This window comes from Felis catus, chromosome E1, assembly GCF_018350175.1.
Source record: "Felis catus isolate Fca126 chromosome E1, F.catus_Fca126_mat1.0, whole genome shotgun sequence".
In the NCBI taxonomy this organism is placed as follows: Eukaryota; Metazoa; Chordata; class Mammalia; order Carnivora; family Felidae; genus Felis; species Felis catus.
The window spans coordinates 16,873,638-16,891,760 of record NC_058381.1 but is presented as its reverse complement, the minus strand read 5'-3'; the positions used below and the strand labels follow the sequence as shown (position 1 = coordinate 16,891,760).

The 18,123-nt window shown below is 34.4% G+C and overlaps 1 protein-coding gene across 41 annotated transcripts in view; it reads left to right on the top strand.

Moving 5' to 3' along the window:
- Positions 1-18,123, top strand: part of EFCAB5 (EF-hand calcium binding domain 5) — a 198,426-nt gene that overhangs the window by 117,775 nt on the left and 62,528 nt on the right. For all 41 annotated transcript variants that reach the window (XM_045044905.1, XM_045044891.1, XM_045044887.1 and 38 more), the window contains 2 exons: positions 13,135-13,234; positions 16,303-17,127. In XM_045044905.1, coding sequence (XP_044900840.1) covers positions 13,135-13,234; positions 16,303-17,127 — 925 coding nt within the window. The remainder of the gene's footprint in view (positions 1-13,134; positions 13,235-16,302; positions 17,128-18,123) is intronic.

Below are 18,123 nucleotides of genomic sequence, written 5' to 3'. Positions count from 1 at the left end.
TCATTTGTGAGAGACAGAATGTGAGTGGTAAAGGAGCAGAGAGAGAGGGAGACACAGAATCTGAAGCCGGCTCCAGGCTCTGAGCTGTCAGCGCAGGGCATGAACTCAAGAACTGTGAGATCATGACCTGAGCCAAAGTCGGATGCTCAACCTACTGAGCCACCCTGGTGCCCTGAGAGAGAGAATCTTAAGCAGCTTCATGCTCAGCATGAGCCTGATTCAGGGATCAATCCCATGACCCTGAGATCATGACCTGAGCCAAAATCAAGAGTCAGACACTCAATGGACTTAGCCACCCAGGCACCCCTCATTGATCTGTTTCATTTTTTTTTTTTTTTTTGGTTTCTATATCATCTATTTCTGCTCTAATCTTTATTATTTCCCTTCTTCTGCTGGCTTCAGACTTCATCTGCCATTCTTTTTCTAGCTTCTTTAGGTGTAAGGTTAGCTTGTTTATTTGAGATTTTTCTTGCTTCTTGAGGTAGGCCTAATGCAGCCACTCTGGAAAAGACTGTGCAGGTTCCTCAAAAAGTCAAAAATAGAACTACCCTATGATCCAGCAATTACACTAGGTATTTACCCAAACAAAAATACTAATTCAAAGGGATGCATGCACCCCGATGTTTATAGCAGTGTTATCAACAATAGCCAAATTATGGAAAAAACCCAAATGTACATCACACAAAATACACTTTTAAATAAAGACTGTAACAAGAGACAAAGAAGGACCCAATATAATAATAAAGGGACAATCCAACAAGAAGATATAACAACTGAAAATATGTACCCAACATAGAAGCACCCAAATACATAAAGCAGTTAATAACAAACATAAAGAAACTAACTGATAATAATACCGTAATAGTAGGGACTTTAAAACCCACTCACATCTATGGACAGATCGTCTAAACAGAAAATCAACAAGGATATAATGGCTTCAAATGACATACTAGAACAGATGGGTTTTACAGATATATTCAGAATATTCTATCCTAAAAGAGCAGAATACACATTCTTTTCAAGGGCACATGGAACATTCTCCAGAGTAGATTATGTATTAGCTCACAAAACCAGCCTCGACATTTCAAGAATATCAAAGTCATACCATGCATCTTTTCTGACCACAATGCTATGAAACTAAAAGTGAACCACTAGAAAAAATTTGGAAAGTCCACAAATACATGGAAGTTAAATAACACGTTACTGAACAATTAATGGGCCAATGAGGAATTAAAAGAAGAAATTAAAAAGTGTATGGAAAACAAATGAAAATGAGAACACAACAGTCCAAAAACTTTGGGATACAGTAGAAGTGGTTCTAAGAGGAAAGTTTATAGCAATTCAGGACTTTCTCAAGAAGCAAGAAAAATCTCAAATAAACAACCTAACCTTACACCTAAAAGGGCTAGAAAAAGTAGACTAAACAAAACCTAAAGCTAGCAGAAGGAAGGAAATAATAAAGATTAGAGAAGAAATAAATGATATAGAAACTAAAAAACAAAACACAACACAATGAAGCCGATCAATAACACCAGAAGCTGGTTCTTTGAAAAAAAATCAATAAAATTGATAAATTTTCAATTTTACTTTGAGACATTCACCAAAATGATCAAATGATATACCATTAAAGTGGTCTCAATAAACTTAAAAGAATTGAAATCATATTGTATATGTTCTTTGGCTACAGCAGAATCAATTAGAAACCAATAACAGAAAGATACTTGGAAAATGCCCAAATATTTAGAAATTAAAAACACACTTCCAACTAACCAATGGACAAAAAAATATCATCAGAGAAATTAGGAAATAGTTTAAAATATTAAACTAATTAAATAATGATAATTAAAACTAATAATTTAATGATAATTAAACTAATTAAATAGTGATAATTAAAACACAATGCATTATAATTGGAGCAATACAGTGGTGCTTAGAAATTTATAGCTTAGAATGCTTTTATAAAGAAAATAAGAGAGGTCCAAAATCAGTGATCTAGGCTTCCATCTCAAAAAGCTAGAAAAGTAAAGCAAGACCAAATAAATAACAACTAAGTAGAAAGAAGGGCATGATAAAGAAATGGGCAGAAATTAATGACATAGAAAAAAATACAATAGTAAAAATCAATCAAAATAAAAGCTGGTTCTTTGAAAAGATTAATATAATTGATGAATCTCTAGGTAGACTAATTAAAGAAAAAAAGGGAAGATACAAATTACTGATATCAAGAAAGAAAAAGAGGACATCACTACAGAGCCTGAAAACGTTAAAAGAACAATGAGAGAGCATTATGAACAACTTTTTGTCAGTAAATTTGCAAATTAGATTAAATGGACAAGTTTCCTGGAAGACACAAATTACCAAGTCTGACTCAAGAGGAAATAGAAAACCTAGATACTCTTATATGTATAAAGAAATTAATTAATGCCATTAAAACATTTCCACAAACAAAACTCCAGGCCCAGATGGCTTCACTGATTAATTCTATCAAACATTTAAGGAAGAACTAATTCCAAACCCATGCAGTCTTTCAGAATATAGAAGAGGGAATACATCCTACTGGTTTTATGTGACCAGCATTATTCTTAAATCAAAACCAGACAAAACTCTTCCAAGACAAAAAACTATACACTAATATCTCCCCTGAACAAGATACAAAAATCTTTGAGTTAGTTCAGTAATGTATTAAAAAAGTAATATATCAGTATCAAATGGAGCTTAATCTAGGGATGCAAGGTTGATTAATGGTAAAAATTCAATCAAGTCAACTCACCACATTAAGAAATTAAAAAAAGAAAAGCTGTATGATCATCTGACAAAATTCAACATCTATTCATCATTTAAAAAACAAAAACAATAAATCACTTGGCAAATAGAAATAGAATTTCTTCAACCTGATAAAGAGCATCTATAAAAAAACTTACGGTTATACTTAATGGTAAAAATTTTAATGATTTCCTCCTTATATCTGGTGTCCACTTTCACCACTTTTATTTAACATTGTCCTGGAAGTAATAGCCAGTGAAATAAGGCATGAAAAGAAAAAGAAAACTCCTTTAGGAATTACATAATCTTCTATGTATAAAATCCTAAGAAATCTTTGAAATAAAAATTTTTATCTTTGAAATAAAATCTTTGAAATAAAATCTTTGAAATATCCACCAGAACATATACATGATTTAGTAAGGCTTCAGGACATACAGTCAATACACAAAGATCAATTTATTTCTCTATATTAGCAATGAAAAATTGGAAGATGAAATTTTAAAATGCCATTTGCCTGGGGTGCCTGAGTGGCTCAGTCAGTTAAGCATCTGACTTTGACTCAGGTCATGATCTCACGAGTCATGGGTTCGAGCCCCACATCAGGCCCTGTGCTGACAGCTCAGAGCCTGGAGCCTGCTTTGGATTTTGTGTCTCCCCCTCTCCCTGCCCCTCCCCTGCTCACTCACTCACTCTCTCTCAAAAATAAATACATTAAATTTTTTTTAAATAGATAAAATAAAATGCCATTTGCATTAATATCACACACACGAAATAGAGATATATTGAACAAAATACTTGCAATGCCTATAGACTAAAAACCAAAAAACACTGTTGAGAGAAATTTTAAAAACCTAAAAAACAGAGAGAGCATTTCTCATTTGTCTCAAAGACTATATTCATAAATCAAAAGGCTAAATATTATTCGTTCCCAAACTGACCTATAAATTAACACAGTTCCAACTGAAATCTCAGTGAACTTATTTGTAGAAATCAACAGGACTAGTTTTACATTTTACATTTTTTTTAATGTTTATTTATTGTTGAGAGAGAGAGTGATAGACAGAGTGTGAGTGGAGTGGGGTAGAGAGAGAGGGAGACACAGAATCCAAAGCAGGCTCCAGGCTCTGAGCTGTCTGCACAGAGCCTGACGAGGGGCTCAAACCCACGAACCATGAGATCATGACCTGGGCCAAAGTTGGTGGGCCAAAGTTGGACACTTAACTGACTGAGCCACCCAGGAGCCCCTGACAGGACTGGTTTTAAAATCTATATGGCATTTCAAAGGATGCAGAATAGCCAAAATACTTTTGAAAAAGAACAAAGTTGGAGGAGTCGCACTACCTGATTTAAGGATTTACTATATATCAACAGAAGTCAAGAACACACAGTATTGGTGTAAGGATAGACAAACAGACTAATGGAACCAGGTAGAGTCAGACATAAAACCACATGTGCACAGGCAATTGCTTTTCAACAAAAAGTGGTGCCTAGGATAATCTTTTGAAATAAAGGTTCTGGAAAAACTGGCTACCAACTCTAGGGGGAAATAAAAGTACCTCAAGCTTTACCTCACACGATCCAAAAAAAAAAAAAAAAAAAAAAAGCTTGAAATAAACTTTAGACCTAAATGTTTAAGGTAAAAATCAAATTTCCAGAAGAAAACATGAACCTTAAAAGAAAATTTGATAAAAAGCAATTTTAAAATTCCATTTTTGGAAAGACACTATGAAGAAAATGAAAAGGAAGCTATAGACTGGGAGAAAATATTTGCAATACATTTAATGACAAAAAATTTGAATCCAGAACCCATAAAGAACTCCTATAACTTAATGAAATAATTCAGTTAAAAATGCCATGGACATGTCAGAAGAGAAAATATATGTATGCTCAATACATGGAAATATTTCAGTGTCAGTCATCAGAGAAATGCAAATTAAAACCATGAGCTAAAAATTACACCCACTTAGAATAGCTAGAGTTAAAAAGACTGCCAGTGCCAGTACAGCATCTATTCATGATTAAAAACCTTCAACATGGAAGGTTTAGAGGAATGTATATGTATATATGTATACTTAATAAAGACCATATATGAAAAACCCACAACTAATATCATACCCAATGGTGAAAAACTAAGAATTTTCTTCTAAGACTTGGAGCATAACAAGGATGTCCACTCTCACCACTTTTATTCCACATAGTATTGAAAGTCATAGCCATAGCAATCAGACAACAAAAAGAAATGAAAATAATCCAAATTGGTAAGGAAGAAGTAAAACTTTCACTATTTGCAGATGACATGATACTCTCTATAGAAAACCCTAAAGACTCCACCAAAAAATGACTAGAACTGATAAATGAATTCAGTAAGGTAGCAGCATACAAAATCAATATGCAGAAACCCATTGCATTTCTGTACACTAATAATGAAATAGCAGAAGAAGAAATCAAGAAAACAATCCCATTTACAATTGCAACAAAAATAATAAAATACCTAGGAACAAACTTAACCAAGTCGGTAAATAACCTATACTCTGAAAACTGTAAAACACTGATGAAGGAAAATGAAGATGACAGAAACAAATGGAAAGATATCCCATGCTTATGGACTGGAAGAACCAATATTGTTAAAATGTGCATACTACCCAAAGCAATCTACAGATTTAATGTAATCACTATCAAAAACCAACATAATTTTTCACAGAACTAGCACAAATAATCTTAACATTTGCATGGGACCACAGAGACCTTAAAGCCAAAGCAATCTTGAAAAAGAAGAATAAAACTGGAGGTATCACAGTCCCAAATGTCAAGATATTAATACAAAGCTATACTAATCAAAACAGTATGGTACTGGCACAAATATAGACACAGAGATTAATGGAATAGAATAGAGACTCAAGAAATAGCCCCTTGTTGATATGGTAAATTAATTTTCAACAAAGGAGGCAAGTATATGTATTGGAGAAAAGATAGTCTCTTCAACAAATGGTATTGGGAAAACTGGACAGCTATAAGCAGAAGAATGACACTGGATCATTTTCTTACACCATGCACAAAAATAAACTCAGAATGGACTAAACACCTAAATGTGAGACCTGAAACCAGAAAAATCCTGTAAGAGAGCACAGGCAGTTATTTCTCTGACATCAGCCATAGCAACATTTTTCTAGGTATGTCTTCTGAAGCAAGGGAAACAAAACCAAAAATAAACTATTGGGACTGCATCAAAATAAAATCTTCTGCACAACAAAGGAAACAATTCACAAAACTAAAAGACAACCTACTTGAATGGGAGAAGATATTTGCAAATGACATATCCAATAAAGGGTTAGTATCCAAAATGTATTAAGAACTGATAAAACTTAACACCCCCAAGACCAAATAATCCAATTAAAAAATGGGCAGGAGACATGAACAGACATTTCTCCAAAGAAGACATTGAGATGACCAAAATACAAATGAAAAATGCTCAACATCATTCATCATCAGGGAATTGCAAATCAAAACTAAAATGAGATATCACCTCACACCTGTCAGAATGGTTAAAATAAAAAACACAAGAAACAAGTGTTAGCAAGGATGTGGAGAAAAAGCAGTGCTCAGACACTGTTGGTGGGAATGCAAACTGGTGGAAAACAGTATGGAGGTTCCTCAAAAAATTAAAAATAGAATTACCATATGATCCAGTAATTCCACTACTGGGTATTTACACAAACAACACAAAAACACTAATTCAAAATGGTATATGTACCCCTATGTTTACTGTAGCATTATTTATAATAGCCAAATTATGGAAGCAGCCCAAGTATCCATTTATAGATGAATGGATAAAGAAGAGGTGGTATATGTATACAATGGAATATTACTCAGCCAAAAAAGGAATGAAATCTTACCATTTGCAACAACATGGATCAATCAGGAGGGTATAATGCTAAGTGAAGTAAGTCAGTCAGAGAAAGACAAATATCATATGGTCTCACTCATCTGTGGAATTTAAGAAACAAAACAAATGAACAAAGAAAAAAAAAGACAAACCAGAAAATAGACTCTTGGCTATAGAGAACAAAATGATGGTTACCAGAGGAGAGGTGGATGGGGAGATGGGTGATATAGGTGGAAGAAATTAAGAGTCACTTATGATGAGTACTGAGTAACGTATAGAATTGTTCCATCACTCCATTGCATACCCAAAATTAATATAACACTGTAAACTATACTGGAATTAAAAAAAAAAAAAAACAAGACTGACAATGCCAAATATTGGCAAAGATATGAAGCAACTAGAATTCTCATATATTGCTGATAGGAATGGAACAAACACTTTGGAAAACATTTTGGCAGTCTCTTAAAAAGTTAAACATATAAGGACACCTGGGTGGCTCAGTTTGTTACAGCTGGACTTTGACTCAGGTCATGATCTCACAGTTCGTGGGTTTGAGCCCATGTCCAGCTCTGTGCAGACAGTGAAGAGCCTGCTTGGGATTCTCTCTCTCTCTCTCTCTCTGCCCCTCTGCAATTCTCTCTCTCTCTCTCAAAATAAGTAACTTTAAAAATTTTTAATAGAGAAAAAGTAAACATATATTTACCATATGAGCCAGCAACCAGCAATTCCACTCCTAGCTATTTACCAAGAAGAAATGAAATAAAATTAGAAAAAATGAAAAATATGAATATTCAAAGACTTGTTTGCCAATGCTCTTAGCAGTGTAATTCACACCTCCAAACTGGAAACAACCCAAGTGTCCATCAACTTGTGGATAAACACATTGTATTATATCCTTACAATGGAATACTACTTTGCGATAAAAGGAGATGAAGTACTCATACACACAATAACATTGATGAATTTCAAAAATACTATACTAAGTGAAAGAAAGAAGACATAAAAGAATGCATACTACATGATTTCGTTTATATGAAAATCTAGAAAAAGGAAAACTAATCTATAGCAGTAGAAAGCAGAATGATAGTTTTCTGGGGCCATGAGTACAAAGGGGCACAAGGGAACTTTTTGATTTAATGAAAAAATCTATATCTTCATTTTGGTGGTAGTCATGTGGGTGTATACATTGTCACAAGTCATTGAACTCTATGCTTAAAATTGGGTCATTTTATTGGATGTAAATTATACTTCTTTGAGGTTGATAAAAAAACAAGAATGCTCATAGTATTATTTATAATAGTAAAAAACTAAAAATAGTACAAATGTTTATCAATAATGGTACGATTAAATAAACCTTTATATATTAATTAATATATATTAATAAATCTATATATTAAAGATTTTAATAATAAATCTTTATATATATTAGTGGATTATTATGTAGCAATGAAAAAAATTACAGAAAAATTAAACATGAATAAAATTTATGGATATAATATTGAACAAAAAAGATATAAAAGGGTATATACTATATAATTTCATTTATATGAAATACAAAAATAAGCAAACTAATCTATAGTGAAAACATCATAATAATAATTACCTTTGGAGGAATTATTGACTAAGAGATGCCATGAAGGAGCCTTCGGGCAATTATGAAAATGTTCTATATCTTTATCTGAGTGGTACTTATATAGAGTATACAGTATAGTATAGGTAAACATTCGCTGAAATAAACATTTGGTATTTGCACACCTTGTTACGTATTTATTATTCCTCAATGAAAAAATATTTTTAAATTGTCACTGTGGTTGCTTGGGATGAAGTGTCTTTTGAAGGAAGGGCTTTAAGAGACCAAGTGGCTGTTGCATTTAACCATAATTACAGTAAGTGTTGACTACAAGTCAGTGGATGGGCTTCATTTCATTACATTGGAGATATTGTAGAAAGTAAAAGACAAGCTCAGGGCTTTAAATTCTCGCTCAAGTTGCAGTCAGAAAACGATAAAATTTTCATAATGGCTCTGAAGGAATCTCTATTTCTTTTATTTTTAGGGCAGATGTGGATGAAAAATCAGCTCTAAATTTAATGTAACAGGATTAAAATGCAAGTTGAATTCATAGAGTTGTCAAGTCTCTTATAGGAAAGTCAGCATGCTGCTTGGAAAATAGAGGGACCTTGAGACTTGGAATGTTTACGTTTGGATGGAAGCTAAGACTTGAAGTACAAATCTCTCTAAGCCTTCCTTGGCAGCAGAAGCAATCCCTTCTCTCCTGTTTGAGAATATTAGCTTTTCTTTCCTTATAGCCCCTATAATAACTTCACTTAAGGCACTTAGCTTGCAGGGGGATGTCTATTTTCCTTAAGGCCCACCTGTCCAACATTCATTGCCATTAGACCCAAAGTTGGAGTCAGATCTCAGCATGTCCCAACAGGACTAGTCAAATCTGTACTGAGAGGTGATTGTTGGTACTCTAAGGGAATAGTAAGTTTTTACTAATTCATAGCAGCAAAAACCTAGAGAATATGTGTGGGGATTGATTATAAAACTTTTAGACTAGGAAGGATAGATATAAGTTTGGATTGGCTCAAACTTGTCAATATTGTTATACTTATAAAATTTACTTAGCAATAATATTTTGAGTATCTGTGAATGGTTTTAACAGTTTTCTTGGTAGGTAAATTGAAACCTTGACTCAAATATGGCTTATGTTCAATGAGATTGAGATGCCAGAGTCTTCTTGGAATACTATAGAGGAAGAAATCCAAAAGCTTATAAGGTTGTTAAAGTTGATTTCTCTTATGTAGCCTGCCCATTATGCACCTTTACCATATCCCCCCAGAGGGCACAGATGACACTTTCTTGAGAAGTACATTAATGAGGAGAAGACTAGTATCTAAAAAAAAAATCTCTTTGGTAGCTCTCCTCTGTAGGCTGAAGTTGATGGTAGTAGATAGTGCCATTGAAATTATGGGATTCCAGAATGATAGAAGACATGGTATTTAACTGCCAGAGACAAGATCTACTGGTCAAAGTCAGTGCTCATAGATATCGTAGATAAATGGCATTTTAACTCAATGCCCAATGTCAAGGTCCACATTATAATGAATTCATTTTGTCTGGGACTTACACTGTGGTTATTTACCTACTTACTGAATGTATAATTGGAATTACCACAATGAACAATAAGAATTAAAGTAGCCATCTGAAAATTTTGACCGGTTTCCTTAGAGTTACATAGATAGGATGTCTATTAAATTATTATTTAGAGTTATTCACAGAAAAGCTCTAACTATGAGGCTAAAAACATGAGTTGAGACACCTCAAGGGAGAATCTTGGCTTCTCATCCACTTTCCAGACTTAAGCCAATTTATACACCCAGAATTCTTTGATGGAACAGGAGTCTGGCTCTCTTGAGAAAGAATCCTATAAGACTGCCTCAAACATATACTCTAGATCTTACTGCAAGCATTCCTCAAAATACCTGTAGCCATTTACTAGGGTGATATACATTGGAAAAAGGAAAATATCCCAGACTTTCAGAGATTACCAGACACTGATTGCAAGTTAATACTAATTCCTAAGATCTCAAAATCCCCCAGTGGACCACTGGTTAAAATTAGAGCTTATAGGTGTCAAGTGATAAATGCTATTTTGGTCCCCCAATTAATCTTTGGATTTAGCTCTGTTTGTTTCTGGTTCCTGAATGTATAACTAGAATAGACATACTCAGCGACTAGCAGCATCCTCACAAATTAGGGACTAAAGGATGTCATGGTAGGAAGGACCACATAGAAACTCCTGAACTTTCTCAGTCTGCCAGAATGGTAAAAATAAACAAAAATAACAAAAACAAAATCATTCCACAGAAATTAGATATAAAAACACATGAATGAAGGTTCAGAAGAAGTAAACCTATCACATTCTTGTCTAATTCTCCTGTTTTGCCTATGCAGAAGGTAGATCTTAAAGAATGTTTGTAGACTACTACGACTCCATTTGCAATTGTTATCCACTGTGTGGAATCTTTATTGAACCAAACTGACACAACCTCCTCATTTACAACTATTGGTTTGTCAAATACTATTCTCTCTAGAGCAGTTTACAAGGACCAACAGAAGTTTGACTTAACCTGTCAGCACTATACTTTTACTGCCTTGCCAGAGCAATAAGCAGCCCTCTTTCTTTCTATTAAAATCTATTATGCAGACATTTCACAGAATGTCAGATCTACTAACCACGATGATTTCCATCATGGTGATTGGATCTGCTGAGCGTGATGCTTTAGATGCTTTTGGTACAACCCATATGTGTCAGAGGGTGAGAGATAAAAACCATACAAATTCAGGGTTTACTACCATGGCAATATTTTTAGCATATCCTGAAACATGACAGGATATCTCAAATATGAAGCAAATATGTCGCCTGCCACTAAAAAAGAGGAACAATGCTTATTGGACCTTTTTACATTTTAGGAACAACATTTACTCTTATATTCTGTTGTTACACATTAAATGAGCTGTTAGCTACTAAAGTCCTAGAGAAAGAAAAGGCTTTGTAGGTTTTGTACTCTACAGTGCAAAAACTCTTCTTTACTTTATACCTTAACACCTATATTATCCTACAGTATTTGAAGTGGGGCAAATTGGAATGTTATGGCAAGTTGCAATAGAAGAATTACAGTGTAGATTACTTGAGTTTTGGAGCAAAATTATACCCTCTACTAATGTTAACTATTCTCCTTTGAGAAACAGCTCCTGTGTGTGATTATACTGTGATAAAACCATATGCTTATTATTTGTATACTTTTCTGTATGTATGTTGTACTATAAAAAAAGGTTTACTTTTTAAAAGCTATATGGAAATTAAGGTCCAAATATAGCAAAAACAATTATGAAAAGAAGAGCAAGCTGGGGAGGATTTCCCGGGTTTTTCAAAATAAAGCTGTATTTACAGAATATTGGGCCTGACATTAGATTTATGAGTATGTGAGAATTTAGCATATGACATAGGTAGCAATAGAAATCAGTAAGAAGAGCCTTATCAATAAATGCTAAGTTGGAACAACTGGGAAAAAGTTAAAATTAGATTTGAGCCTCCATAATGAGGAAAAATAGGTCCTATCTAATCAAAGACCTAGATATGGAAAACAAAATTATAAACATTTTAGAAGCCCATATAAAGTATAGAGCATGCCTTTAAACCTCAGGTAGGTAATATTCTTAAAGAATACCTCTAGTAAGCACAAATCATAAAAGAAATAATCAATATATTTGACTGCCTCAAAATTAAAAACTATGATATGACTAAACTCACCAAAAGTTAAATTAAAAAATAAGAGGTAAACTGGGAAAGGGTATTTGATATATAGATCACAGAATGATCATTGTCAAAAATTTACAAATTAGTAAGAAATAGGCAACTCTTTCTAACTGAAGAAAGGAAAAGGACATAAAAAAGCCATTCATAGATGAGGGAACGCAAATACATAGTAAACAAATGAAAATATTTAACGTCACTAAGAATCAGGGAAATGCAAATTAAAATAACTAGATACCATTTTTTATCCATCAGATTGAAAAAAAATTGTAACCTTTAACAATATCTAGTATTGGCATGGATATGGAGAAATGACATTCTTATTCAGTAATGGTGAGAAGTAAATTGGTATAGGTGTTTTGTTGAACATTTAGCAATAACTACTAATGGTGAAAATGCACATAGTATACAATCCATTAATTACACTTTTAATTATTCCCCTAAGGAAATGTTTACAGGTGTACTCAAGGAGATGTGTATAAGGAAATCCATTGCAGCATTATTTGAGTATCAAAACACTGGAAATGATTGAAATGCCAATCAGTAAAGGGACTTAAAAAAATTACAGTGTTTTCATATTATAGAATAGAAAACAGCAGCTAAAAGGAATAAAGTATATTTCTTTACATACATGAATTGATCTCAATGTTGAGTAAGTAAAAGCAATTTTAAGAAGTACACATGTTTTATGATGTCAACAATATATTTTAAAGTACATAAACAAAATGTTGATAATCATCATTTCTGGGTGTTGGGAACACAAGTGTTAGTTTTATCATTTTCTCTATTTTTCTATAATTAAAATGTTTCTCAAAATAAAAACAATGCAAAAAATAGAACAAGTAGGGAGCAGTTAATTGTTTCAAGTGTCATACACAGATCAAATTAGATAAGAACTGAGCATTGTACATTGGATTTAACAATTAAGTCAGTAACTATTTGTTAAGCATCTATATATTTAAGTGCAAGGTATTTTGACATGTCACAGGATGGGGAAGTAGAATATAAGCCTGAAGACAAGGTATAACTTTCCTGACTTTGACTCCTCAGTTTTTATTTACATAATGATGGTAGTAGTGGTGATGATAAAAGCTTCAATAAGCCATATTACATTTACACAAAAATCTCAAATTTTCTGTGACAACTAATTGCAAACTTTCTGCTTAGGTAGGGTTTTTGGGTCGGCAGAGGACATTGGCCTTGCTGGAAACATTCTATGACCAAAGTTCGAAAATGCTCAGAAGTTTGCTGCGAAACCCAAGACAATGTAAGTGCCACTCAAAGGGAGTGTGCTCAAGCTGGAATGATGTAATACACCGGCATAATAAAAGCCATTCTATTCCCATGGAATCCCTTCACATGACATCACCCTTAGATCTTGATAGCTATATCTAACTGTTCATTCCCCACACAATTCACTCATCACAACTAGATGTATTTTTCACTATAGTGCGATACTAAAGTTGTCAAGTTAGAACTCAATTTTTTTTTATTTTACAAAACCAGCATCTTTTTTTAAATTTTATTTTTTTAATATATGAAATTTATTGTCAAATTGGTTTCCATACAACACCCAGTGCTCATCCCAAAAGGTGCCCTCCTCAATACCCATCACCCACCCACCCCTCCCTCCCACCCCCCATCAACCCTCAGTTTGTTCTCAGTTTTTAACAGTCTCTTATGTTTTGGCTCTCTCCCACTCTAACCTCTTTTTTTTTTTTTCCTTCCCTTCCCCCATGGGTTTCTGTTAAGTTTCTTAGGATCCACATAAGAGTGAAACCATATGGTATCTGTCTTTCTCTGTATGGCTTATTTCACTTAGCATCACACTCTCCAGTTCCATCCACATTGCTGCAAAGGGCCATATTTCATTCTTTCTCATTGCCACATAGTATTCCATTGTGTATATAAACCACAATTTCTTTATCCATTCATCAGTTGATGGACATTTCGGCTCTTTCCATAATTTGGCTATTGTTGAGAGTGCTGCTATAAACATTGGGGTATAAGTTCCCCTATGCATCAGTACTCCTGTATCCCTGGGTAAATTCCTAGCAGTGCTATTGCTGGGTCATAGGGTAGGTCTATTTTTAATTTTCTGAGGAACCTCCACACTGCTTTCCAGAGCAGCTGCACCAATTTGCATTCCCACCAACAGTGCAAGAGGGTTCCCGTTTCTCCACATCCTCTCCAGCATCTATAGTCTCCTGATTTGTTCATTTTGGCCACTCTGACTGGTGTGAGGTGATATCTGAGTGTGGTTTTGATTTGTATTTCCCTGATAAGGAGCGACGTTGAACATCTTTTCATGTGCCTATTGGCCATCTGGATGTCTTCTTTAGAGAAGTGTCTTTTCATGTTTTCTGCCCATTTCTTCACTGGGTTATTTGTTTTTCGGGTGTGGAGTTTGGTGAGCTCTTTATAGATTTTGGATACTAGCCTTTTGTCTGATATGTCATTTGCAAATATCTTTTCCCATTCCGTTGGTTGCCTTTTAGTTTTGTTGGTTGTTTCCTTTGCTGTGCAGAAGCTTTTTATCTTCATAAGGTCCCAGTAATTCACTTTTGCTTTTAATTCCCTTGCCTTTGGGGATGTGTCGAGTAAGAGATTGCTACGGCTGAGGTCAGAGAGGTCTTTTCCTGCTTTCTCCTTTAAGGTTTTGATGGTTTCCTGTCTCACATTCAGGTCCTTTATCCATTTTGAGTTTATTTTTGTGAATGGTGTGAGAAAGTGGTCTAGTTTCAACCTTCTGCTTGTAGAACTCAATTTTAAGTTCATTCAAAAGAAGAGGTGCTTGAGTGATAATCTGAATATTTTGGAAATTAAGTTGGTAGTGGTAATTCTAGTTTTAATATCTAACTTAGAATTCTAACATTTCTAGGTTTCTTCTCCCAAGCATTTTTACTTGTATGCCTTTATTGAAATAATACAGTAAAATATGTTTTTTATGTTACTACCAAAACAAATAGAATTATGGGTTTTATTTTTATTTTTTAAAGAAAAAAAGGCTCTAAACTGATGGGTTTTCCAAAGAATGTCAATATTTTAGTTCTATGTAAAACTAGTCGGATACTTAAAAATCTATGGGTGATATAGAGTAAACCTGAAAACTGTGGGAATCACACTTTTATAGCGTGGCTACTAAATGTTTTGGGTGAGAAAGGAACAGTTTTGTGTCATGAATCCCACTACAGAGAGTGGTCCTGGACACCAGGCTTGTTTTGTTGTTGTTGTTGTTGGTGGTGGTGGTGGTGTTTAAGTGGAGTTCTGGTGAATGCTATCTAATCTTTCCCTAGATTTATGAAACAGGTGTTCATATAAGTTGAGGAGGAAAGGAATTAAGGAATGAAAAAGAAAGAAAGGTGGAGAATAAGAAAGGGGGGAAATTAATATTGGGAAAACATAGTCCAGGGAATGATAGTCATGGATAGAGACTTGCCTTATTTTGATATTGCAGATATTGAAAAGGTATTTGAGGTGGAAGACATGTGTCCTCCCCCTAATCCCTATGCTGTGCTTATTGTGGGAGGACCAAGAGTAGATAAATTCTTTTTTAATTTTTATTAAAATTTAGTTAACAAGCAGTGTAATATTGGTTTCATCACTTACACTGTGCACTCCTTAACACCCATCACCCATCTAGCCCATCCCCTGCCTTCCATCAACAAACCCTGAGTTTGTTCTCTATAGTTAAGAGTCTCCTGTGATTTGTTTCCCTCTTTCCTTTTCTTTCCCCCCCTTCCCATGTGTTCATCTGTTTTGTTTCTTAAATTCCCCATATGAATGAAATAATGTAATATTTGTCTTTATCTGGTTGACTTATTTTGCTTAGCATAATACATTCTAGCTCCATCCATGTCATTGCAAATGGCAAGATTTCATCCTTTTGATGGCTGAGTAATATTCCATTGTAAATATACCACATCTTCTTTATCCATTCATCAGTCAATGGACATTTGGGCTCTTTCCATAGTTTGGCTATTGTTGATAATGCTGCTATAAACATTGGTGTGTGTGTACCCCTTCAAATCTGGATAAATTCTATTTGTCTTGGCAGTTTTAAGCAACTCTGCAAGTAGAAAAAGAAGAATCATGTTCATTTCCAAAGCCACACCTTTTAGGAAGGGATGATTTCTAACTTACAGTAGTGAGCATCTTTTATGTTCCTTTGAATATCTTTTTGCCTCTTGTGTTGGAGGGAAAGCTGTTATTTATTTAAAACAATAAGCCTATGTTATAATTACTGTCATCAATGCTGTTTTGCATTAACTTACTGGCTCTGATTCTGCATTATAAGATCAATTGTTTAAGTAAATATTTTGTTTTCTGCATTAGGGCCATTCATTGAATTTGAAGAGATAGACTTGCCTGAGTTCTGGGGAGATATGGATAATCAGAAACATATTTATGAAGACTTTGACAAAGTGCTCTTAGAGATAAATGCATTGCATGCTAGCAAAACCCAAAGCAAATTGTTAGAAACTCCAGAAGATCAACATAAACATGATGAACTTACAGAATCAACACCACCAGAACAACAGAGAGGGACGACAGCAGAACAAGAACCAAACAGAATTTCAACCAAAGAACAAGAACAAGACAAAGAGTCTACTGGAAAAAAAGAACTATACAGAGAAATAATAACAAAACAAACCCACACAGGGTCAACTCCAGAACAAGGATCAAGTAGAGAGTTAATAACAGAACAAAGACGACATAGTGATTCAGTAACAGAACAAGGACCACCACAAAGAGTATCATCTTCAAAACAAGGAGTCCACATGGAATCAACTGCAGAACAAGGACACCACAGAGAATCAATAGCAGCACAAGGACCACACAGAGGGTCAATCTCAGAACAAGAATCACACAGAGAGTCAGTAACAGAACAAGGACCACACAAAGGGTCACGTGCGGAACAAGAACCATCTGGAGAGATAATTCCAGAAAAACAACAGGACATAGATTCAACTTTACAGTCAGGAAGAGGTAGTATCTTCAGAGAAAGTAGAAAATCTAGGGAGTCTGCTTCCTTTGAACATACTGAAATCCTCCCACAGGAAAAGAAGACTCAGGAGCAAGTATATGAAGAGGAACTATTTGTGAGTCCTGAACTGCAAGAGGAGGTTCCAATATCAAGAAGAAAATATCATCTTTCAGGTAGTAATGCAGTTTTTCTATGACATTGGCTCCCTGTTTTGTGGAATGATTGTTAAAGTCTTTTCAGAAAATAATCATTTCAATTAGTATTTTTTCTGGCATATCAGATCAATCAAACCTTAGACATATTTTGCTACTGAATATGGATCTAGGCCTTGAACAATCAATTAAATGCAAACCAGAATGTTTCTGTTTTCAATTTACCTAGAATTCCTTTTGCACAGGAAGCCCATTCATAAAGAAGTAATCTGGTGATGTTACATATAGAAAGCTTCACTGGACTCCTGAAAAGGCAGTAGAAGCCCTTTAGTTTTAAATGTAGCGTGTAATATTAGAAGCCACTTTAAAAATGTCTTTTATTTCTTTTTTAAAATTTTTTTCTAGAGAGAAAGTGTGTGTGAGCAGGGGAGAGGGGAAGAAGGAGAGAGAGAATTCCAAGCAGACTCCATGCTCAGTGCAGAGCTCAACACAGGGCTCCGTCCTATGACCCTGGGATCATGACCCGAGCAGAAATCAAGAATCAGACACTCAACCAACTGAGCCACCTAGACACCCCTAAAACTTTTTTTGTTTCGACTATAAAATGGGTCTTGCTTTTTTCAGTTATATAAGATATATGTTCTAGAAACATTTCTGAAGGTTACATTGAAGACAGAAAGCACCCTGCATTTCAAATATTTATTCTGCAAAAGACTTTTCCTCTGAATTACCTATTCCAATGTATGTCTTTTTTTTTTAATCTAACTTAGAGAGCCAAACTCAATACCACTTAAGACCTCAGTTAGGCACGAATATTTTTAAAGTTCTGCTCTTTAATTTTAAAGTCCCACAGTCCCAAAGAAAATCCTTATTTAAAACTCCTAAGAAATGAGTAACCTGTGTTGTAGTTTCTACATTATCATTAACTAATTTGAAATCTCTCATTTTTTCAGCATGATGTTTATTTCTTCACAAAAAGGGCCACTAATTTCTGGCTCTCCTTATGTAGGAGGGATG